Source organism: Quercus robur, chromosome 3, assembly GCF_932294415.1.
Source record: "Quercus robur chromosome 3, dhQueRobu3.1, whole genome shotgun sequence".
Classification (NCBI taxonomy): Eukaryota; Viridiplantae; Streptophyta; class Magnoliopsida; order Fagales; family Fagaceae; genus Quercus; species Quercus robur.
The window spans coordinates 12753103-12776337 of NC_065536.1; the positions used below are offsets into that span (position 1 = coordinate 12753103).

Sequence of the window (23235 nt, forward strand, 5' to 3'; positions counted from 1 at the left end):
CTTCCCAAAGCTCAACATTACTAATGAGATAGAATGGCACCTTCATACAAGCTTCCCAAAGCTCAACATCAGCTGCCACTATTTTGCAAATTTCATCCCAAGCAAAGCCATTCTAATTGAGGAGATCCATGATGCCCATTACTCTTTCTTCAAGCTCACTATTGGCAACAGAGGTCATCCTCTTCACCTACAATAACCTCACCAATATATACAAGTTAGTTTAATGACTTGAACTCTGAGTTGCTTTCTCCTCCTCCATCTTGAACCCCACCCCCTCTTCTACAACCACACCATATCATATAAATCTAAAAAAATTCCCAAACAATTTAAAATCATTTTGCAAAGTTTTCAAATAACTGCTATCTATCTTTGCTCAAATACCATCTATTAACAAATAAATGAAACAATTGCCTATATTTGTGCACTTAATGTCACAACAGCTGCCTTTCATTCTTAGTGATACCAGAATGACAAAAGTACAAGAATATTGCATGCAACTTTGATGATATCCTCATTAGCAAATAAGCCTTTTAAAAAAAATTCAGTAAGTCATGTGCTAACAATCCTTGCCTAAAGTGAATGGAAATCAGACAAGATGTTGCAAAAACACCATTATATTAAGAACTGCTTAAAACCCAAATATAACTTAACCCAAAAAAGATACACTCAATTTGGGTATAGAATCAAAGGTAATTGGCATACAGAAAGATCTTTTAATTATGAGCATGTCTAGCCTAATATTGAACTACAAGATATAGAAATGAAGAAGATATCACATATCTATTCCAAAAGAACAAAGATTTGTTTTGGGCAAAATATAGCTAACACTCCTAAGGTTTGGGCTAATGCCAGCCAGGTCTGAGACTTTTCAAAATTGACCAACTTTGTCCCTAATCACTGTGAGAAAGAGGAGAAAATAAGTAACAGTTTATGGACCAAGTTGGTCCGTTTTGAAAAGTCTTGGACTTGGCTGACATTAGCCCAAACCACAAGGGTGTTAACTATATTTTACCCATTTCTTTTCAACTTCAAATAGAAGCAGATACATGTTAACTTAAGGCACGATTACAAATGGATCTGAGATAGGGCTCCACCACCTTACCACTAACTTGTTAACATGATTACAAATTCATTCGCAAATAACAATAATTAGAGCCTCATAACAAAAACATTTAAAAGGGAATAATTTAGGATGAAAAAAGTTGGATCTGAGACAGGGCACCTCTTCCTAAAGAGGACAAGAAAATCTATTAAATAAAATAAGGTTTTTTTTTGTGTTCCAAATTTGAAATTTTTTGATCTAATACTAAGAAAGGAAAAATATAATTATCAAATGAAATCCAACACAAAAACAGAAAATGCACTTCAATTTATCTTATGAATGAGCCACATGGAATTGCATACTGAAGAGACAAAGACAATAGGTTATTAAACTCAAAATAGTCCTCCTTAAAAGGCGATCCTATCCTCTTCTAACAAGTACAATTTCTTCAAGGATCAGGTTAATGTATGCCCTTAAGGCACACATTAATCATCTATTTGAGGAAATTTTTATGAGAAATTAAAAAAGCTGTCGAAAAATTTAATCACTTTTTTGCTTTTCCATAAAATAATTTCCTAAAATAGTTTACAAACATATGCCCTAAGGGTATACGTTAATAAAACCCTTATTAACATGGAAAGAAAACCTGCCTTAAAGCCTAGAACACCTGCCAATTCAACTTCTGCTCAAACCAATTCACTTGAACCCATATTCATGTTCAATTCAGAAATCTCTCAAAGCAAAGATCAAAGAAAATTTTTGGTCTAACAAGTAATTAATGGTATCGGGGATGCAATTCGTCTCACGGACAAAAGTGAATTTTTTATCTAGTTCTAGTCACAGGCTTCCAAATGTTCTAAAATTATGTGATCGACGCTTCCGGTTTTTAGATCTATTCAATATTATCACTACACATCATCTTTTGTTTAGAAGCACATTTTTTGGGATGACTTCATGACTTCTGAATTGCAAGAACATACGCCAAGCATTGCCAATATATTTTATGTTTTTCTTCCATTCTCGAATTGAAACGTTACTACTCTTTATGCAGGGATCGATGACTAATAAAAACAAATCAATAAAATTGACTCTTTGTTTTTGTTATAGTTGTGCTTACATATATACTATGTTCTCATCAAGAATTTGTCTTGTTTTAGGGGTTATAAAATAGAACGGTTGATACCTAAACAGGTGTGTATGAGACAGATAACCTAATGTAATATGATGCCTCACAATTATATTTCAGCATATAAAATCATACATTAGTACTTAAATAAACGATAGTAAATATCTTTTGGTATCTAAATCAGATTCTTTAAACTGTGCTAAATTGAAAACTTTTGAATTTCTCAAAAATCTAATTACTAAGAAGCAAAAACATAAATATTGAGTAGAAAGAACTCACCAACTGCACAAATGCTTGCCCCCCCCCCCCCCCTCTTTTTTTTGGTTATCTTGTTTGACCAGATCAAGCCAATAAAATTGTCCCTTGGACCTTAAAATTTAATTTCAAGTCCTCAGCATGAAAACACCAAGAAGGATTTTTACATTAAAAGTCAAGAGCCAAGAGAACATATAAATCCCTACAAAAGAACAGCAGCAGGTAAGCATAGTAGAAAAGGATATATCAAAACACAGTGATGAAAAAAATAGCTAGTTCCAAGACTACAAAGTTTCAATAAAATGAAAGGGTGCAGCCAGGAGTTCTAAGGCAAACATCTTATGCAGAAATGTAGTAGAAACATGCCCATGTCAACTACCAAAAGACCAATCCATGCATAAGATGTCTCACTAGGTAGAAGCATTATTGCACAGTTATTTAATATTTATCATGTAAATGCAAGAACACAATTCGTCTAACAGATCATGATATAGGATTTTCCTCAAACAAAGATGATGGTATTGAATTATTATGTCCCAACAAGTTGTTGTTCAAAAAGTACAACCTAGATAAACATAACTACTAGTCAACTTCACACAAACACTTGGAGGGAAATCAACATTGGGAAATGGCTTTCTACAATGCCAAAGTCTAGGCAGGTGATCATAGCATTAAGGCCACAGATACCAAATCAAATTCAAACCCATCTTTTATCACAATCATCCAATTCAACTGCATTTTAAGACCATTAAGATCATAAACTATTCAAATAAAATAAAAACCATTATTTTCCCCCATTTTTTGAAGGGAGCAAAATCTATTCCTGAGTTTAAGTCACTCTTTTTTAAATACTAATCCACCAAACCTAATCACTTTGTAAAATTGTTTTACTCTCAAATGAATTTAAAATGCACCAAATTTAACAAGCAATGACTTTATCAGTAGACTATATAACCCAAAAATTTAAGCTCAAGGATTCACTCTTACTCCAACTTCTAAATTTTTCTTTTTGGTTGGTTGAATCTGTATATTTATTTATTTTCCATAATACACAGTGCATTTTGGTTGAACTGAGTCTTCTATCTGAAAATTTATGGCACCATGACAATTCCATTAATCAAACCTTAAATTCCTAGCAACATTCATTTAAGCTATCTGTTTCAAAACAAATACCACTGAGCCTTTTCAAAACACCATGACAATATGCTAAACTAATTAAAACCAGTAATTCTAATCATTTCAAGAAATCTCTTGACAATGGCCAATTAGATGTGTATCTTAGTGAGTCTGAAAAAGCATAGGGCTTCTGACTTTACTGGTCCATTAACTAGATAATTTAATGTTTTTTTTCTCGAATAATTTTGAAGGCTTTTTAACCATTACGAATTTACAAGATATTGAATTCAAAAACAAATAATATGATCATCAATTATACTTTTACTTTGCATAAATGTCCTTTCAAATTAAATTAGTATCCCGCATGAAAGAACCCATTAATTTAGAGAAAGAGAATGGGAAGTGATAAAAACCCCCAAACATGCAAATCAAACACTGCAAAACAGGGAGACATACTCTGGCATTCAACAATCAAACAGTAGGTTGAGAACACAACAAAGAAAATAAGACAATAAATAAGCAGATAATAACTTCCTTAAATTATTTGGGAAGTTCTTGTAGCTGAAACAAGAAACCTTCGAATCCTCAAATCTGGTTCTTCACTGTCAAGATCTGCATTGCACGTCGAAATGCTGTATCTTCCATTACAAATTTCTTCACCATATAAAACACATAATTTGTGACAGCTGGGAACATATTTATTTCTATATGACTGAACATCAGGATGCACTTGCATTTTTTATACATAAGCCACATAAAAAAACTACAAATATCTAAAGGATACAAGAAAGAGTAAATGGCAATTCACATTGGTATAAGAATCCCAGACATGATCCTCAGCAGTTACCATTTCTCCTGTTTCATCACAAGAAAACCTGCCCCGGTCAAGAAGAACCTTTATATCATTATATTGTCCCCTCAAATGTTTGTATCTTTTCCTCAGACCATCTTTGTCATGTGACATCCAAATTTTGCATTGAACAGTCCAACCATTTCAATCCATGCCTCAGACACAAATCCATGACCAATTTTATTCCCTCTAAGCACCTGGTCTGGTAACAATTCAATGAGGTAACGATCCATTGTTGATGTCCAATTTGTTTAAAGACATTCACTGTTAGAAGAGGTACAGCCCTCCTTTTCTTCAACTACAAGAAAGGCAAAACTAACTGATTTATGAGGGTAATAAATAACTTTTCATTCAACAAAACATTTCAGACTTTTAAACATAAATTATGCTAGAAGCACATTATACTTGCCATCATTGACAAACAGTAACTGATATAATTCAACAACATAATCGGTTAGCAATAAGATGGGTACAGACTACAGAACAATACCCACAGCCTAGTAAATCTGTCCCAACCCTAAGAGAAAATTTAAAGAAATTATTAAAATGAATTAAAATCTCATGGATCTTAATGAACTGGGCATGCCTACAGGCATGTAATGAAAAAACTAGAACCTATAAATTGAACTTCCATTTAAGGATCGCATACATCAAGAAAAAAAAAACTGTCATACAGTATACGAATCTCTGTAATTAAACATATCTGATAAAATTCCATTTGTGAAGGTTAAAGACCTACTGAACACCCTAATATTAACCAGAGTCCTAATTGTGACAATCAATAAATCCCAAGTTGCATGTATAAAGATGAAACCAGCATTTTTATTTCGATAAGTAAACAGGACTATATTAATAAATTGAAGAGGATGTCCTCAAGAGTACAGGTTCCCTATAAAGGTCCTCCTACACATTCAAGAAATGAACCTAACCCGTCTTGATATGTATTATATCATCTTCAAAGTTTCTCCCTTGCCATAAATGACTGCAATGTCCGTTGCTGATTGCATTCCCAAATATCAATTCAAATCTCCATAGCTTAGCAAGGCCTTCCTATTATATGAGTGCGCATCTGGGTGTGCCTACATCAGAAATTGTACACATGAAAATACAGTAAAAATGAATACCAATAACCAAGTAGACAAACAGTAACTCTTTTCATATTTAGAGCCAAATTTTCCATTGAACAACGTGAGCATATCATTCCATGCTTGTTTCTTTTTTTTTTTTTGATAGGTATCATTCCATGCTTGTTTCTTGAATGGATTACAGATCTTATTGCCTTTTTTAAGTTGGTCCAGCAAAAGCTTGACAAAATATTGGTCCATGTCCAATCTGTTTTTGAATGCCCTTTACTTGTCGGTACAAGGCTATTCATTGCAACACCTAATCAGTGAAAGTAGTTTTTATTCATTCAAAATAGATTATCTTGAAATACACATTACAATAAGCTAACATAGATCATATGTAATTTCAATCAATCTTACTGCATCCAGTTCCTAGCTACCAAATGAAGTAAGATATGAAATTAATTACTATCGCTTCCAAAAAAAAACCCATCAAGGCCAGTTCAATCAAGTGTTCACAAAGCCAAGCACGATGTGCTCATTTCTCTGCAACATTTTTTTCCTCTTTTATGTGGATGTAAATAAAGGTGCTTATTTCTCCTCTGATACAAAAAGGTTTGCAAAGAAACACAACTACAAGTCTTATCATTAGGTACTACTTAGGTCGTAATTGGCTAAGCACAGAATCAGCAGTAAGCACATTACTGATTCTTGTGGAAAGCAGACCAGAGATCACTGCCCAAAGACTAGCTAAAAGAGAGATTGCAGTGTACAAATTTCAAAGATGGTAAAAGGCCATTTTTACTTCAAAATTTATTAAATTCTATGGGGCATAGAGTCCCATCTATCTCTGGATAGACTCATGAGAAAAAGGGGGAGGGGATTGTTGCTTATGTCACTTTCTTGTATTATGCACACTCTCTAGAATAAAATAGTAGTAATAATAAAGAATTAGATAGTATAACCAAATCAATTACAATGAAAAATGGTAATTTAAGCCAAAAAAAAAAAAAAAACCAATAGCATATATTCCAATGCCACTCGCATATGCATCATTTCTGCTGATCCATGACAGGATATAAAAACACACCAGTATTCACTCCTTGAATGTCATCATCAAAGTCTATATCATGACTTGATAGGCTGTATCTTCCATCCCCTGTTGTATGTGCATATATCAAGCACAAATCATTGTAGTTCATCAAGGCTTTGTTTCTATAGAATTGTGCCTCTGGGTGAGCCTGCATGTGTATAATGTCAAGTCAGCACTCACTATGACACCAAAGGTATAGATCAAATCAAAACATTAACAAAACTAAAGCACCTTGATGTAAGCATCCCAAACATGATGACTGGCAACCACCATTTGTTTAGTATCATCCCATGAAAATCCATTCTGACCAACTCATTGAATTGAGTCCACAAATTAGTGTAGTGACTTTTCAAGACCTTTTTATCATATGGGGATCCAAAATGGCATTGAACGGTCAGCATATCAGTCCAAGCTTGTTTTTTTAATGTATGGCCCATCCTATTCCCCCTATGCACCTAATCTAACAAAAGATCAATAAAATAGCACTCCATTGCTGGTGTCCAGTTTGTCCTTGTACGATTGCTACTTGCAGGCGTTTGGGTGCCCATTTCTTCCCCCTAAAACATTCAGACTATCATTCTAGTGATAAGGTCCCTTCCTATGCTATGCTTCCAATCCATAAACAACAAGTCAACCTAGTCCTTCGCTATAGAGGTGGAAAATTCAAATTCGCCAGAAATATCTGAAACCCATTAATAAGATTTGCATTCTTGTTTCAATTCGTTTAACAATTCAAACTCAAACTAATGAACACTTATAGCAAACACACTGATTATACCAAAGAATTAGGATCCTCCAGAGTTTTTAGGCTGACTTCATCATGGAATTCCTAAAATCTTATCTATTTGTTTTGGAATGAGTGGATTGCTTATGGCACATCATCAATAATTTAAACAGATACCAAAATGGTGATGGTCAATATTTTATAAAACGTTGATACGTCGTAAAATATAATCCACTCCTTTAAAAATGAATGGATAAGATTTTAGGAACTCTGCAGTAGAGTTACCCGGATATCTTAATACATATATTATTCTGAGCTTAAGTTCTACATGTTACCCATTTTTTTAGCTGCTTAGAAAGCTAAAGAGAAAGGTGGACGATTTTAAATCCTAGATATTAAAAGATCATTGGGGTCTCTCGGAAAACGAAAACCCAGAGTTTCATTAACAGAGTTTCTGAACTTTTTGCTTATCAATAGCTAAATTAAGAATTCTATAATTGCAAAATAAAAATTCAAACCTAAATCAGCTATAAAAATGAAGATATTAAAGAGAAACTACTATAAAATTCGAGCTCAAATTATACATACTAACACCTTGTCTAATTCTTGAGAAAACTAATAGAAAATGAAGGATAGGGGGAAAATATTCAATTATATGTGGTACACTGTATTGGGTTTTCATAAAAAAATCAAAACAGAATATCATTCCAACCACAGTTCCTTTTAATTATGCTTCCAATACACAAAAGGATGAGTCAAGCCAAAAGTCCAAACATGTGTGTGTGTGTTATGATTTAGAGAGAAAGTGTGTTTGATACCTTTGAATTGTGGAGAGAAATCGCAGGGAGAGAGAGAGAGACAGAGAGAAAGAAACACTGTGGTTGCCGTTTGGCTGCTTTGAGAGACATACTCCTCTCCGTGGACTGCTATATCGTACTCCTGCACCACTCCATAACATTAGAAGAACAAGAGAGAGCACGAAAAGGATTGGGACATCGCCTATGACTATGAGCACCATTTTCCATGTGGGAATGGTGACTGCATTTGTCTTCCCGTTAATCAGCTTATGGGGTTTTTTTCTTTTCACGGTCGTTAAGAGCGTGTTGATAAATGTAGGAAGAATGAAAGGATCGAGGGCAAAAGGGCCAAATAATATTATTTGGCAAAATATGTAAGAATCCACCATTGTTTTGAAAAAATATATTGATGTACCAATTTTTTGAAACTCGAGTTTGTGAAACTCGAGATTACCATATAACTTGAGTTTCAGGAACTCGAAATCTTTGAAAAAATAGCTTTCAAATTTGCCGTGTTATTTTTTATAGAACTCGAGTTACATAAAAAAATTGATGGCTATTTTTCATGAAACTCGAGTACGTGAAACTCAAGTTAAAAAAAAGTAGTAAATTCCTAATTATTACTTATATAATATAGTAATATTTAATAAAACTAACTAAATAAATCAAATTAATACGTGTTTATGACATACATATACAAATTGATTAAACTCAAAAGTAATAAAGCATAATAATGAACCAAAATAACGGTTCTTTTTCATCTTATTCATCATCTTGTCTAATCAATTTCATCAAAATTAATGTCATAATTTTCCCTCAAAAAAATAAAAGAGACTCAATGTTATAATAATGTTCATCATTTTCCAAAATTATTTCTTCATTAACATTTTCTTCTTCTCATCAGCATTTATTATATATTTTTATTCTTATCTGAACTTACCGTGGTTGGCTTTTCAAACTAGTCAGTATTAGAAGTTTCCCTAATATATGTTCATTAAAAAAAAAAAAAAAATCCTTTTATCATTTAAACAATGGACAAGGGCAGCCATTAGCATCAATAAATGGAGTTTTCCATAATGAAACAAGTTAAGAGGTTATTGACACGTACTCTAGGATGAAACAAGCTGAAATGAATTAAAAAACCACAATAGATAATTCCCTTTTTTTTTTTTTTTTAGAGAATTTCAACTATGGCGTCCGCTCATGATGATAGTTCTTTATCATCAAACCAAGACACTAATCAGTTTTTGGTGTAGGCAGGAATTGAACCCCAGATCTCTTATTTAACCATAAAAATTTTTACCAATTGAACTAATTAGAACCCATCGCAGTAAATAAATCTTATTACACATACTTACAAATGAATTATAATCTAAAAATAGCGTACCAATTAGTGACCCACCACTAATTTTCATTGAGGTATTCATTGGAAAAAGTTAACGGATGTTATAAGTGCATTGGTTTAGAAAATATTTTAGAAATTTGTTATGAGAAAAGAAAAAGAAAAACTAATTTTTTTTACAGCATTTTATATTTTCCGTCAAAATGGTATTAAAACTTTCATAAAAATTTCCATAAACAAATGCCCTAAGGGCACCAATTAACCGGATCCTTCATTATTTAACTGAAATCTATTTATTAGCCATATTGTGAAATGAGTAATGTTTTAAACACAAACTTTTTACAATATTGTTGCAATTACTAATGGGACAAATTTTTACTGATTCTCATCTAGCCCACTATTGACATTACTTTTTTACTTCCTAATAACCACTTATCTCATCAGTAGTTTGTAAAATATATTGTAGTTTTAGCATTTTCCTTGTGAAAAACCAACCCAATCATATGGAAAAACTTCCATATACGGACACACCCAAATTCGCACTAATTTTCACAACTTGCTAGGTTGTTAACTTATGATTAGATTACAACACTAATACATGGCATGAGACTATCACGGAACTTGGTGAAAAAATGGATTTGGGTGCACCAATCACAGGCTGATACTAGTCTGTTGTGGGATTTGGGTGTGAAAATGGATAATATGTCCATAAAGTTTTCCTAGATTTTTTTTTTTTTTTTAATATTACTAAGGGAAATTAGGACCATACGAAGGTTTCAAATGGTCTACAAAATAGGTAGAGGCCTGATCAGCCCAACTTAAACTGTTGCTAAATTCGAGTCATTAACAAAAAATTTGCCATGTAAAAATTAAAAACAAAATTTCCATCAAGTGTATAATGATGTATCATAATATGCTTATACCTCATTTTACATAGATAGAGCTATTAAAGTCAAAAGTCAAAATCAACCTTGAAATGAGTAATTTGAAACGAACCTTTTGACCATTTACAACTTTAGAGTGTTATAAAAGTAAATTAGTGTCAAACAGTGTCTTTCAAGGGAGATTCGTGGGCTTTTTTCTTCTTGGGTTGAAGTTTAGAAGCATAAGCCCAAACCCACCTAAAAAATGTACATTAAAATTGAGTGGACAATGGGCATACAAATAATTTTTGCATTAATACAACGAAAGGGGCTGGTAAAACGACTCAGTAAATACCTTGTTATGAACAGAAAAACACTTATACCCCCTGCTTAAGCTAGTCAGAAGTGTCTTCCACAATCACTCCTAGTCTTCCAATATATGACTTGAAATCAAGAGGACAAGGTGAGAAAATCCTTTAGGCTTCTTCCAATATAATTTTTTTGATTGCCAAACATCTTAGCAGTCTTTTTTTTTCCCCCTTCTTGTGATTTGACCACAAAACTGTTTAGTGGTAATCATCAACTGGCAACTATCAGGAGGTGTGCACACTCTAACAGGCCTCTCTGGTCTTGAGATTGCAAAGCCTGAGTTGTTTCATAAGCACTTGAGTACCTACAAAACAGAGACATAGAGAGCATTAGGACAGATTGCACAGAGCTTTCCATCTGCTTTTTTACAATTTATAAGTACGTAGTGCTTAAGTAAATCACTTTTTAGACAGTGCATTAGAAAGTAAGGTCAACAACTTTCTGCCTTCTAGGGTTATACCAACTAGCAAGCTTCCCAACTCCGAACTACTCCATGATGGCCTCTCCACAATACACAAATACGAGGCTTACAAAGTAGCAGATTTTTGTTCTTTCTCTCATAAGATTTTCAAACTCCCAATTATCATCAATCTCCATCCAGAGGACATTATTGTTGAACTCCAATTTTGTGTAACAAAATATTAGGATGCACCTAGATATTTTATAATATAAGCAACAAATAGAGCAAATAATTGTCTAAATATACTAGAATGGATAAATGGCAATTCACCTATGTATAAGAAGCTTAGACATAATCTCAGAGGTCACCATTTCTCCTGATCTCAAGACAACCCTATCTGTTCAAGAAGAACCTTTGTATCATTACATTGCATCCTCAAATGTTTGTATCTATGCCTCAGAGTATCTTTGTGATGGTGAGACCAAATTTCCCATTGAACAGTCTGACCATTTCAATCTAAGCCTCGGCCACGAATCCATCACCAACTTTATTCCTGTTAAGCAAATGATCCATTTTTTATGTCTGATTTATTCTTGGACATTCACCAATCAGCACAGGAATGGCGTTCTTTTATGCACCAACAGGAATGATAAAATTTATTTATGGGGTGATAAAAATTCATTTAACAAAGCATTTGAGAATGCACTTGCCGGGACAGGGCTATTCATTGCAACACCTAATTGGTAAAAGTAGTTTTTATCACAGACTAACCAAAATGATCAAAAATACATGTGAACAAAACAATGGATAAAGCATCAAATTTACTAGGGATGACAAGTGGATCTGAGAAAAGGAATCTCCTTCTCCAAGCCTATGTCAGGGAAAGACAGGAAAACTATTAGAGAAAAGCTTTTTCTTTTCTTTTTTTGAATTCGATTTTACAACTATTGATATGATTCTTAGAAAGGAAGAAAATCTAATTATCAAATGAAACAATCAAAAAAAAAGAAAAGGAAATTGCAATTCAGTTTATCTTAAATATTTGCCACATGGATCAGCACACTGAAGAGATAAGGAAAATGGGTCGACAAACTCTAAAATACTCTAAAAAGAGCAATCCACCATCCTTTTGTCAAATATAATTTCTGCCAATCACAATGTCCACATTTGTTCAATCAACACATTCCAAACTGCCTTATTTTAACATGAAAAGAAAACCAACCTTATAGCCTTGAACACTTCCCAGTACTCTCCCACCAAAACGAAGTCAGTTGAACCCATTTTCATTTTGTAATTTGGGAGTCTTAAAGCAAATAAGCAGACAACTAAGATAGCTTAGCCCAGTTGTACATCCCCACAAGATGATAATAGGTCCATAGAGAATCTCCATTCCCTTTCCCACCTGGAATCTGAATTAGATGCCTCATGTTGCTCCTACAATCCCCTTTAGTCAAACCCCTATCATGCTGAAGATGCCAGTTGGGGGTCTGTTCACAAGAACTGAGAATTTCTCAGTGTAAAGTGTTGACATAAGCAGAAGTCCATCTTGCCCTGTAACCATATCTGTTAAAAACAAAGAATTTTGATAAGTGTCACAACAGTACACAAAAAATAAAAACAAAAGAAAGCATCCAGAATGCAATCCAAATTAGCATTCATGTATCGTAAGTTCCACTTTGTCATTCTTCTCAATACACCCATATCTCTGGCTACCATTGTGTTCTTATTTCCAAAAATAATTTATAAAAAAATAAATAAAGAAAAAGGGTAATTTATGAAAGAATTATTGTTCCAAACTTTCAAAGGTAAGATAAGTTAGTTTCACACAGTAGTGAAGTAATTTGTATAAGTGTAAAATTTCACAAAAGCTTCTTTTCATTCTTATTCTTTTTTAATATAGAGATAATAGAAAATTAGTAATAATTACAAATAACTGTACATTGGAGGCTGGAATCTCCTCCAACCACATATAATCCCCACCAAATTTAAAGGAAATGACAGATTTCTAATCCATACTAATATATTCCAAAAAAAAAGGAGAAAAGGATTACACCATTTTATGATACTATACTATTTCTTCCTTAACACCAAATTTTGTAAACCCATTACTCCTAGGTTTGAGCGTTGCATGAATTTTAATAATTAATTCTATTATTTATTTTACCTTGTCATTTTCTTAAGTTCCCAATATTGCTTATATTTTTTTGGCATTAATGTAAGACTTGTGCAGATTATCAAAAAAAAAAAAAAAAAAGTGCAAGACTTGTGCAGAGTGCACATCAGAAATCTAAGTCATAAGCTTAAAAGAGTATTCCATAATAATATCTTTTCAGCAAGCTATGAAAACCTATAAGGGTATGTAAATGGGTTGATGTGCTGTAGTAAATTTAAGAATTCCTAATACAGCTCTTGTTTTGTTAACACCAAATACAAATACACATCTCCCTCTTCCCTCATTAACCTTGGAAAATGGCTTATGTGCAACTCCTTTCACCATCTCCAAAGTAGGATTTTTCTTCCATAAGCCATTTCCTATCTCAAATATCCTGCTTTCTACCCATAAATCCATATATATAAAATATTGAAAATATTTTTTTTTTAACCTTTTTAATATTATTCTTATTGTATCTTAGAAGAGGACAAGACGATAACTGCTTAACCGGTTATTGTATCCTTCCTAGCTAAATGCTTACTATTGCCAAATCCAGCAGGCCTCATTTGGCAACTACCACTCTGCCCCTTCAAATCCCATAAGAAACTATGCTCAACTAATGAAACCAATAATTCCAATTTAGTATAAGTAATCTCTTGAGTATGTCTAAGCAATGCTGATCTTCATCAATATAAAATATTATTTTCATTTTGGCTTTACTTGTCCATTGCACAACTTTATGCTTTTCACTAAAAGAATTTTAAAAACTTCTTTTCCATTAAAAGGAATGCAACTCAGCAACAAATCATATTACTAATTTCTTTCATTAGTTCTATTCTTTTGTTTGCATTACTATATCCTTCCAAATTGGCTTAATGCCCCTTTAATGATGAGCATGTTAATATAATGAAAGAGAGTGCGAAGTGACAAAGATGAAAATCAAACAATACAACTAAAGAGGGAGACATACTCTGGCATTCAACAACTCAAAAGAAATCAAACAAAGATGATGCAAAGGAAAACATTTTCAAAGTAACAATAGTACCTTGCCTTGTTTCCTTGAAATTTGATCAAGAGGTTGTAATTTTCTTTCATTGTGGCTATGAGTTGAAATTGGAATCATAGTTCACAGAGGGATAGGCCAGTGATGAGGAACCCAAAATAAACCCATGTCCAACAGTCAAAGCAAATCCCATATCAAAGTCAGACCCACTTGTCACATCTAATTAATTTTTTTTACTACAATCCAAATAATTAATTTTTTTTGGCAGGGTGGAAGGCCTGACAAAAGAAACTCACACACACACCATTAAAGCCGATATCTTGACTCACTTGGTTATACCCTCTTATCAGAATTTGGATTTCCATAAATCCAATAGACTGAAAATTGTGGGTTCTACAACATGAGATTTTGGATGACAAAAACTGAGATAATGCAACTGAAAGGACTCTAATATTGTAGGTCAAGAAACACTACCATGAAAATACAACAATATAAGCCGACAATACATTAATGAATTATTTTGAAAGCACTCAATGCTGAACAAACATACCAATCATCAGATCTGGGTCTTCAATGTTGAAATATGCACTGCATACAAAAATGTTTTCTTTGTTAGTAACCTCTTTGCCATCTATAACAAATCATTTCAAATAGTTTGGCACATATTTATTTCTATATGACTGATATTTTATATATAAGCAACAAAATAAAGCAAATAATTGTCTAAAGATACTAGAATGGATAAATGGAAATTAACCTAGGTATAAGAATCCTAGACATAATCTCAGAGGTTACTATTTCTCCCAATCTCAAGACAACCCATTATGAACCTTTGTATCATTACATTGCTTCCTCAAATGTTTGTATCTATGCTGAGCATCTTTGTGAAGGTGAGACCAAATTTCCCATTGAAAAGTCTGACCATTTCAATCCAAGCCTTGACCATGAATCCATTGCTAACTTTATTCCCATTAAGCATTTGGTATTGTAACAATCCAAAGAGGTAATGATCCATTTTTTTATGTCAGATTTATTCTTGGACATTCACCATCAGCACAGGAATGATAAAATTTATTTATGGGGGGATAACAATTCATTTAACAAATCATTTGAGAATGCACTTGCTGGGACAGGGCTATTCAATGTGACACCTAATTGGTAAAACAATTTTTAATCACTGACTAACTAAAATGAAAAAAAAAAACATGTGAACAAAGCAGTAGCTAATGAAAGGAAAACTATTGGAGAAAATCTTCTATCTTTTTAAAAAATTCGATTTTACAACTATTTGATATGATTCTTAGAAAGGAACAAAATATAATTATCAAATGAACCAATCAAAAAAAATGGAAATTGAACTTCAGTTTATCTTACATATTTGCCACATGGATCAGCACACTGAAGAGATAAGGAAAATAGGCAAACTCTAAAGTACTCTAAAAAGAGCAATCCAGCATCCTTTTGTCAAATATAATTTCTGCCAATTACAATGTCCACATTTATTCAATCACCACATTCCAAACTGCCTAAAACATAGTTTCTAGCAGCAACCACAAACTTATTTTGGCATGAGAAGAGAACCTACCTTATAGCCTTGAAGACCACCCAGTACTCTCCCACCAAAACGAAGTCACTTGAACCCATTTTCATTTTTAATATGGGAGCCTCAAAGCAAAGAAGCAGACAACTAAGATAGCTTAGCTCAGTTGTACATCCCCACAAGATGATGATAGGTCCATAGAGAAGTGTGAATAACCTGTAATGCTGAAAATGAAAGTTGGGGATCTGTTCAAAAGAACTAAGAATTTCACAATGCAGAGTGGAGATATAAGCTGAAGTCCATCTTGCCCTGTAATGATATTTGTCAAAAACAAAGAAATTTGACGAGTGTCACACCAATACACAAAAAATAAAAACAAAACAGAGAATCTACAATGCAATCCAAAACAATGTTCATGTATCACAAGTTCCACGTTGCCATTCTTCTCTATAGACCCATATTACTAGCTACTATTGTGTTCTTATTCCAAAAACAATTTAAAAAAAAATAATAAAGAGAAAAGCTAATTTTTGAAATAATTTTCTTTCCTAAACTTTCCAAAAGCTTCTTCTCATTCTTTTTTTTTTTTTTAATTTTTTAATATAGAGAAAAAATATTAATAATTACAAATAGTAGTACATTGGTGGCATTTAAGCTTTGTATGTTGGATGGAATCTCCTCCAACCACATTTAATCCCCACCAAATTTAAAGCAAATGACAGAGATTTCTAATCCATACTAATATATTCCAAAAAACCAAAAGGTTTACACCATTTTATGATACTATACTGTTTCTTACTTATCACCTAATTTTGTAGATCCATTACTCCTAGGTTGGAGCATTGCACGAATTTTATTAATTAATTATATGATTTACTTTACCTCATCATTTTCTTAGGTTCCCAATGTTACTTAAATTTTGTTTGTATGAATCTAAGACATCCAGATTATCGAAAAATAAAATAAAAAAAAAGGTGCAAGACTTGTGCAGAGTGCACATCAGAAATCTAAGTCATATGCTTATAATATTTTTCAACCAGCTGTTAAAACCTATAAGGGTATGTATGTAAATGAGTTTATGTGCTGTAGTAAATTTTAGAATCCCTAATACAGTTCTTGTTTCATTAACTCCAAACACAAATACACAATTCCCTCTTCCCTCATTAACTTTGAAAAAATGGCTTATGTGGCAATAACTGCTTTACTGCTAATTGTATCCTTCCTAAGATTTTAAGCAACTCCTAGTTAAATGCTTACTTCTGCCAAATCTAGCAGGCCTCAGTTGGCAAGTGACACTCTGCCCCATCAAATCTCGTAAGAAAATATGCTTAACTAATTAAACCAATATTTCTAATTCAGTACAAGTAATCTCTTGAGTATGATCAAGCAATGTTGATCTTCATCAATATAAATTTTTTTTTTTGGCTTTACTTGTCCATTGATCTTCATCAATGCAGAACTTTGTACTTTTTTCTAAAAGAATTTTGAAAACTTCTTTTCCATTAAAAGGAATGCAACTCAACAACAGATCATATTACTAATTCCATTAAAAACAATACCTGGGCATATTTCTTTGCATCGGACTCAGTTTCTTTGACGGTGGATATAGATTGAAAATGGAGTCATTTTTTATAAAGGGATTGGCTATTGAAGAAGAACCCAAATCAAACCCATTACCATAAGTCAAGCCCATTTGCTATATCCACTGGACGCCTTGAATCAGATGTCTTCAGGGACTAGAGGAGCTTGAAGTGTCTCCTGCGTCTGAGTCCGTATGTGAACCATTTTGTGATAGTAAAGGTGCGAGCAGCTCTGTGTCGTCAGCAACATTTTGAGAATTGTGTTGGATGATAACGGAATTCTGAGGAGGACATACGCATTCCACATGTACTCCCATCCTTGCAATCACAGGAGCGTATTTTCCGTATCTACTTACCCAATGAGTGATTTTACATGAAATCTCAACATGATTCCGATCACCTTGCATCAAGTCTCCGAATTCCCTCTGTAATCGGCCGTGAGGTTCTCCGCGAAACCACAGATGATCACACTTCAATCCATAAAAACGCTGCGTAACCATGAGACGTCGCTTACGACTATCGGTAGAAATGTGGATATGAAAAAGACAACTGATACGATCATCACGAATAGAACCGTGTTTATCATTATTAGCGTAACTATCCTTCAACGGAATTAGATGAAGAGCAACACAAACAGCAATTGATGGAAACTCAGGACCAACCCAGAACGATATGGAACTTTCAATGCTTTGATGATTGATCCAATTCGGAATCTTCTTTCCTGGTACTTTAATATAATATCTCTCTCCAAAATCAAACAGATACGTACCTAGAGTGGGAAAGGACTCATCTTGAATTGCGATGAACTTGGAGTAGGAGACCCGGGAAGAGCAATCAATCTGATTCGATAAATTGCGATGTGAATGCGAATCCATTAATACTCTGTGTTTCACACCTGAACATTTCATATTTGGTGAAAGCCCTGAAATTCTTCCAAACTGCATGAAATTAGGAATTTTAAGAAATTGAAGTTTAGCAAATCTAGTAAATGTATTTGCAAAGGTAACCAAAGTTGTTTCTATTATTACTTTAAGAGAGAGAGAGAGATGGGTACCTGAAGGATTAATTTTCTTAATGATTCTGAATTCAACGAGATGCAATTTGTTGCATCTACTTGTCTTATACTTTCTGGAAGCTTTGGAATTTTCTTAAGGAACTTGGAATCCTGAATTAGAAGCCAATTTAATCTATTGAATCTGATAATGCTTTCTCTGAGGTTCAAATCTTTACTCCCTGATAATAAACATTTTTCTGAGTGGGTGAAGTAAGAAGTCAACTTTTTTAGAAAATTCAACTTTGGAAAACAATATTTTGAAAAGCCACAGTAAGAATTGCACGCTGCTGCTTGTCTACCAATCCCCACGTCCTTTGGAAATTTGACATTACCAAAAAGCAAGAGCTTGCGAAGATGTTGCAATTTATAAATGCTACTAGGAAGTTGACACGAATAGAAACTGGAACCTATTTCTAATCGCTCAAGCCCAGTGAGATTCTCAATTGATGGAGGAAGCTCTCTAATAGCAGTGTGTCCCAGACTTAAAAACTTTAAATTTTCCATTTCTTGTGGAATATCGGGGAACCTTTTAACCCTTTTGCAATAATTAAGATATAAATATTTAAGAGATTTCATCACAATACAACTTGGAAGAATTTGAAGTTCATTGCAACCCCAGAGGTCCCAGCTTTCAAGCTTATCAAGATATCCAACAGAGTCATGAATCTTGACTAATTTTTTACAACTTTGGAGATCCAATTTCTTTACATTTGGGGTGACACTCAATAAGTCGGGTAATTCCCTAATGTATTGATTGAAATTGAAATTCATATATGTCAAGTTTTTGCATTGTACCCTCTGTAGAAAAAAGAAAATCAAAATTTTTAACTCCAACAAATGTTATTAAAATATAATTTAATAAAGTAATAATAATTATAAATAAATAAAAATGATTATACCTTGAAAAGCTTGTCCAATGTAACTCGACTTTCTGGCATGTTCAGTGCAATGAGATTTTGAGGATCAAAATTAGGTGGTAAGGAAGATAAAGGAAATCCGAACCAATCAAGAACCCTTAATTCGTTAGGAAGATATTTGAGACCTCTACAAATATCTACATTACTAACTATGAGAAACTTGAGATTTTTCATCTTTTCAAGACATGTAGGTTCCAATTTCATCTTTGATGGCTTAGGTGAGCATATCCTTATGCCTCGAATTTTTTCCGATCCCTAATTAGACAAAGCATCAAGTCAATCACACTATACAATAAAATTCACTAAAGTGTAATGACGGTTAATTTAAACAAGAACTAAACTAATAAACTTAAATTTTCTTCAACATTTAAATGAAAAATAATCACTACATTTTCCATTTGAAAAAAGGTAGAAAATGAACCAAGATAATGCATACCGTATTTTGTGTTAGTACTTTATGAACATCCTTATAACACCATAGCCTACTGCGATTTCCAGGCAAGTCCGGCGATTCCCGTTGAACAATGTCCCTACCCATTTGTTGTAGCAAGTTATGCATCAACAATTTATCATATTGACCAACTGTTATTAGGCACTTATCGATAAGTCTTCGAATTCCATAAATTGGATATAAATTGCAAGCATTCAGTATATCAATGACATACTCCCTAAGAAATCCCTCAAAGAAGCATGCAATATCAAGGAAAATATCTTTTTCACTTTTATCCAATCCTTCATAACTTATTTCGAGTATTTTTGTAATGTCTTCATTAGGAATTCTTTCATACTTTTCTACTGCACTTCTCCATTCGGGTTTTGTTCTTCCATACAAATCAGCACCAATTATTACTAGAGCCAATGGCAATCCCTTGACATGTTGTATAACTCTGTCTGCAAGTTCCAAATAATCATCTTTGGGTTTGTTGCTTTGGAAGGCGTGCATACTAAAAAGTTCAAGGGCTTCATCTTGATCTAATTCCTTAATCGAGTGGGTTGAACAACAATTTCCAAGTGTAGCTGTCAAGTGTTTGTCTCTTGTTGTTATAATGATTTTGCTTCCAGAAGCAAACCAATCACATCTTCCAAGCAAATTTTCTATTTGGATCCATTTATCCACATCATCAAGAACTAAAAGAATCCTCATAGATGAAAGTCTTTCCTTTATCATATTGACACCTTTAGATTTGCTACCCACCTTTAAATTTCTATCCCCTAAAATTTCACAAAGAAGTGTCTCTTGTAATTCGATTACACCAGCATTTGTCCCCGATCTTTCTCTTAAATTTTCTAGACAACAAAATCCATCAAAATGATCACAAATTCTATTAAAAATAGCTTTTGCGATTGTTGTCTTACCTATTCCACCAGTGCCATTGATACATATTATATGACCATCATTTGACTCAATATCTAAAAGAATGGTCTTTACACGATAATTTATTCCAACAGGGTATCGTGCAACAAATAATGGTGTTCGATTAAATTTAGAATTTGAGATCTCTTCAACAATTCGTTGGATAAATTTGGACTCGTTGCAACTGCCATTCACATAACATTAAAAAATATATATAATGAGTTAGACTAGACAATAGAAATGTGAAGATCAACTAAATTTAAGATGCTCCGCTTGTGCATAAAAATTTTAAATATTGACAATTAAAGTAAGTGGCTTGTATTAATTCCCATATATATGACATTCAATTTAAACATAAATATGCAGGCGTAACATAATTTGAAATTAATAGGATATTATTGTTTAGAAAATTTATTCATATATAGAATTTATATGTGTTTATATATTTTTTTTTTTAAAAAAAGACTAAATAATAAGATACTTGAATTGATCATTTGCCTACTTATTTCAAGTTTGAAAGTTAAAAGACTTAAAAGACAATAAATAAAAGTGTAAAATTGAAGGAAATTATGGTTATTTGATCAAAATGACTTAACATTAAAAACAAAACCGTTTGAGTAAAGCCATGTGTTTTGATTTTTTTTTAAAGTCAAATTTTCATGATTTAATCAGGTGTTTTTTTTTTTTGGGTTGTGAAACATTTTTTTTAGTTGTGAAACTAAAGCTAAAGTTTCTGAGTACTAATATGGTTTAATCCGGATTTTCATATGGTTTACCAGTTTGACGGTTCAACCCTTGATTCGGTGCAATTCTGAGTACTAATATGTCTGGAATAAAGTTGCATGGAAAAGCTAAAGTTACTGATAATTGAAAGTTGTTAAAAGTCACTTTTAATACTAGAACTAAATTATTAAGGATGTTTTAGGGAAAATTTTTAAATAAATAATATGTGGGAGAAGGAAACTTCTATATATATATATATAAAAGAGAAATTTTCAGCAAAAAAAAATATATATAAAAGCGAAATTATATGTCCACAATATTTTTACAACAAATTCTAAGTGGCAGGTTATTTTTTATTATTATTATTAGGGCAAAAAAAGTAATTTTAGTGTTAGATTCAAATTTGAACCAATAACAACTAACCACCTATGATTTGTTGTGACACTCCAATTTAATTAGTAAGTTTTATTTATTTATTTATTTTATTTTAAATCCTTCTATTTCAACATTGCTAGCTAATTAACCTCTACAGTCATAGATATGAAGAAAAAAAAAATACATACATAATTTGGCCAAAAGACTAACATTGATAAATTAGTGGTAATTGTTGTTTAACAATAAAATTAGTGATCAGACCACTGAAAGTTATAAAAAGTACAATAGTTGTCATTAAATACATACCTGTGCCTGTAATGCCAACCAGATATATTAGCAGTTTCATGGAGAGCTTTTCTCCATCTTTCTACTTTCTTGCTATCCTTAAGTTTTCTTTCATGTTTGGCTAGGGCTTCTCCGAACTTTCCATTTTGGTTACGAATTTCTGATGGATCCACCTTGTAAAAAACCGGTCGCACCAATTGGTCATTCTTTTTGCACTCAACAATCTTGGCAAGCTCATCCAAACACCAAGCGGAAGATGCATAATTTTCAGAAAATACAATTATTGATATCATTGAGTTCTCAATGGTTTTGAGAAGCTCTGTAGAAATTTCTTCTCCCCTTGGAAGCTTATCATCAATGAAAGTGTGAATACCCCTCGAACACAAAGCATCATACAAATGGCTTATAAAACTGAAACGGGTATCTTCACCTCTAAAACTCAAGAAGACATCAAACTTCTTGAGTCGGTGGGTAAAAGAAGAAGATGAGGCTCCTTTGCAGGTCACAAGAGCCATCGAGATTTATGAGCAAACAGTTGTAAAGATCTGAAATGAGGAGAAAGAAAACTGTGAAAGGATTGCAATATAACTCAGGAAAGTGAATGACAAATTAGGAAGGAGTGAAAGCAAGCAAGAGGAGCCTTTAAAGGTGGCTTGCTTTCTGTGTGTCCAGCAACTCTGAACTTTAAAGTGCCATATTGCTGCTTTTTACATTGCTTTCGGTGTGACCAGTAACTCTTTGAACTTTCCAAGAACCATAGATGCTTTTTTTATTGCAATATCATGCAAGTTTCCATGTGAAACCTAAAATAAATTTTGGAACTTTCTAAGCACCATACCGGTAATTGTGGTCAAACAAAATGGTAATTTCTTATCTTATTAGTCATTCGAAAGTGAGATGTAATAAACAAAGGGAAATGTTAATAAAAGTAGATATCCCTCTTCCATGCAATCCAACAAAGTTGAAAGAGAGGTCCACACGTTTATGACTTTCTGGAAAAGTAGCTATCTTAGTCTAGCACCATGTCAGGTAAGATTTCTTTATAAAAAGTAAAGTTTCTCATTTTCCTACAGATTCCCCTCTTTTTCCATGACACTGACGGTGTAAAGAAGAAAGAAAGGGAGGGAAATATTAAACTTTCCTTTGTTTGGTTATTAGGACTAGGAGAGGAGAAAAATGAAAAAGTGAAGAAAGTAGAATCCACTCAGCAC

The 23235-nt window shown here is 33.0% G+C and overlaps 3 protein-coding genes across 36 annotated transcripts in view; all 3 read right to left on the bottom strand.

Annotated features, from left to right (window-relative positions):
* The window catches only part of LOC126719269 (disease resistance protein RUN1-like), a 39190-nt gene extending 16430 nt beyond the window's left edge, over positions 1-22760 (bottom strand). Inside the window, exons 1-3 of the mRNA XM_050421842.1 lie at positions 22046-22760; positions 19724-20825; positions 19413-19542 (exon numbers count right to left, since the gene is read on the bottom strand). Coding sequence (XP_050277799.1) covers positions 19413-19542; positions 19724-20825; positions 22046-22539 — 1726 coding nt within the window. The 5' untranslated portion in view covers positions 22540-22760. The remainder of the gene's footprint in view (positions 1-19412; positions 19543-19723; positions 20826-22045) is intronic.
* The window catches only part of LOC126717105 (disease resistance protein RUN1-like), a 188773-nt gene that overhangs the window by 115785 nt on the left and 49753 nt on the right, over positions 1-23235 (bottom strand). For 9 of the 34 annotated variants that reach the window (XM_050418399.1, XM_050418395.1, XM_050418396.1 and 6 more), the window contains exons 9-12: positions 15571-15673; positions 14747-14784; positions 12264-12604; positions 10628-10945 (exon numbers count right to left, since the gene is read on the bottom strand). The gene's annotated coding sequence lies outside the window, so the exon portion shown is untranslated. The other 25 variants (XM_050418423.1, XM_050418420.1, XM_050418411.1 and 22 more) reach the window with 15 other exon arrangements.
* On the bottom strand, positions 17466-19394 carry LOC126717121 (disease resistance-like protein DSC1). The gene is made up of 3 exons (XM_050418502.1): positions 19270-19394; positions 18371-19168; positions 17466-18254 (listed from the first exon to the last, which is right to left on the bottom strand). The coding sequence occupies exons 1-3, from the start codon at positions 19306-19308 to the stop codon at positions 17466-17468; spliced, it is 1626 nt and encodes a 541-aa protein (XP_050274459.1). The 5' UTR covers positions 19309-19394.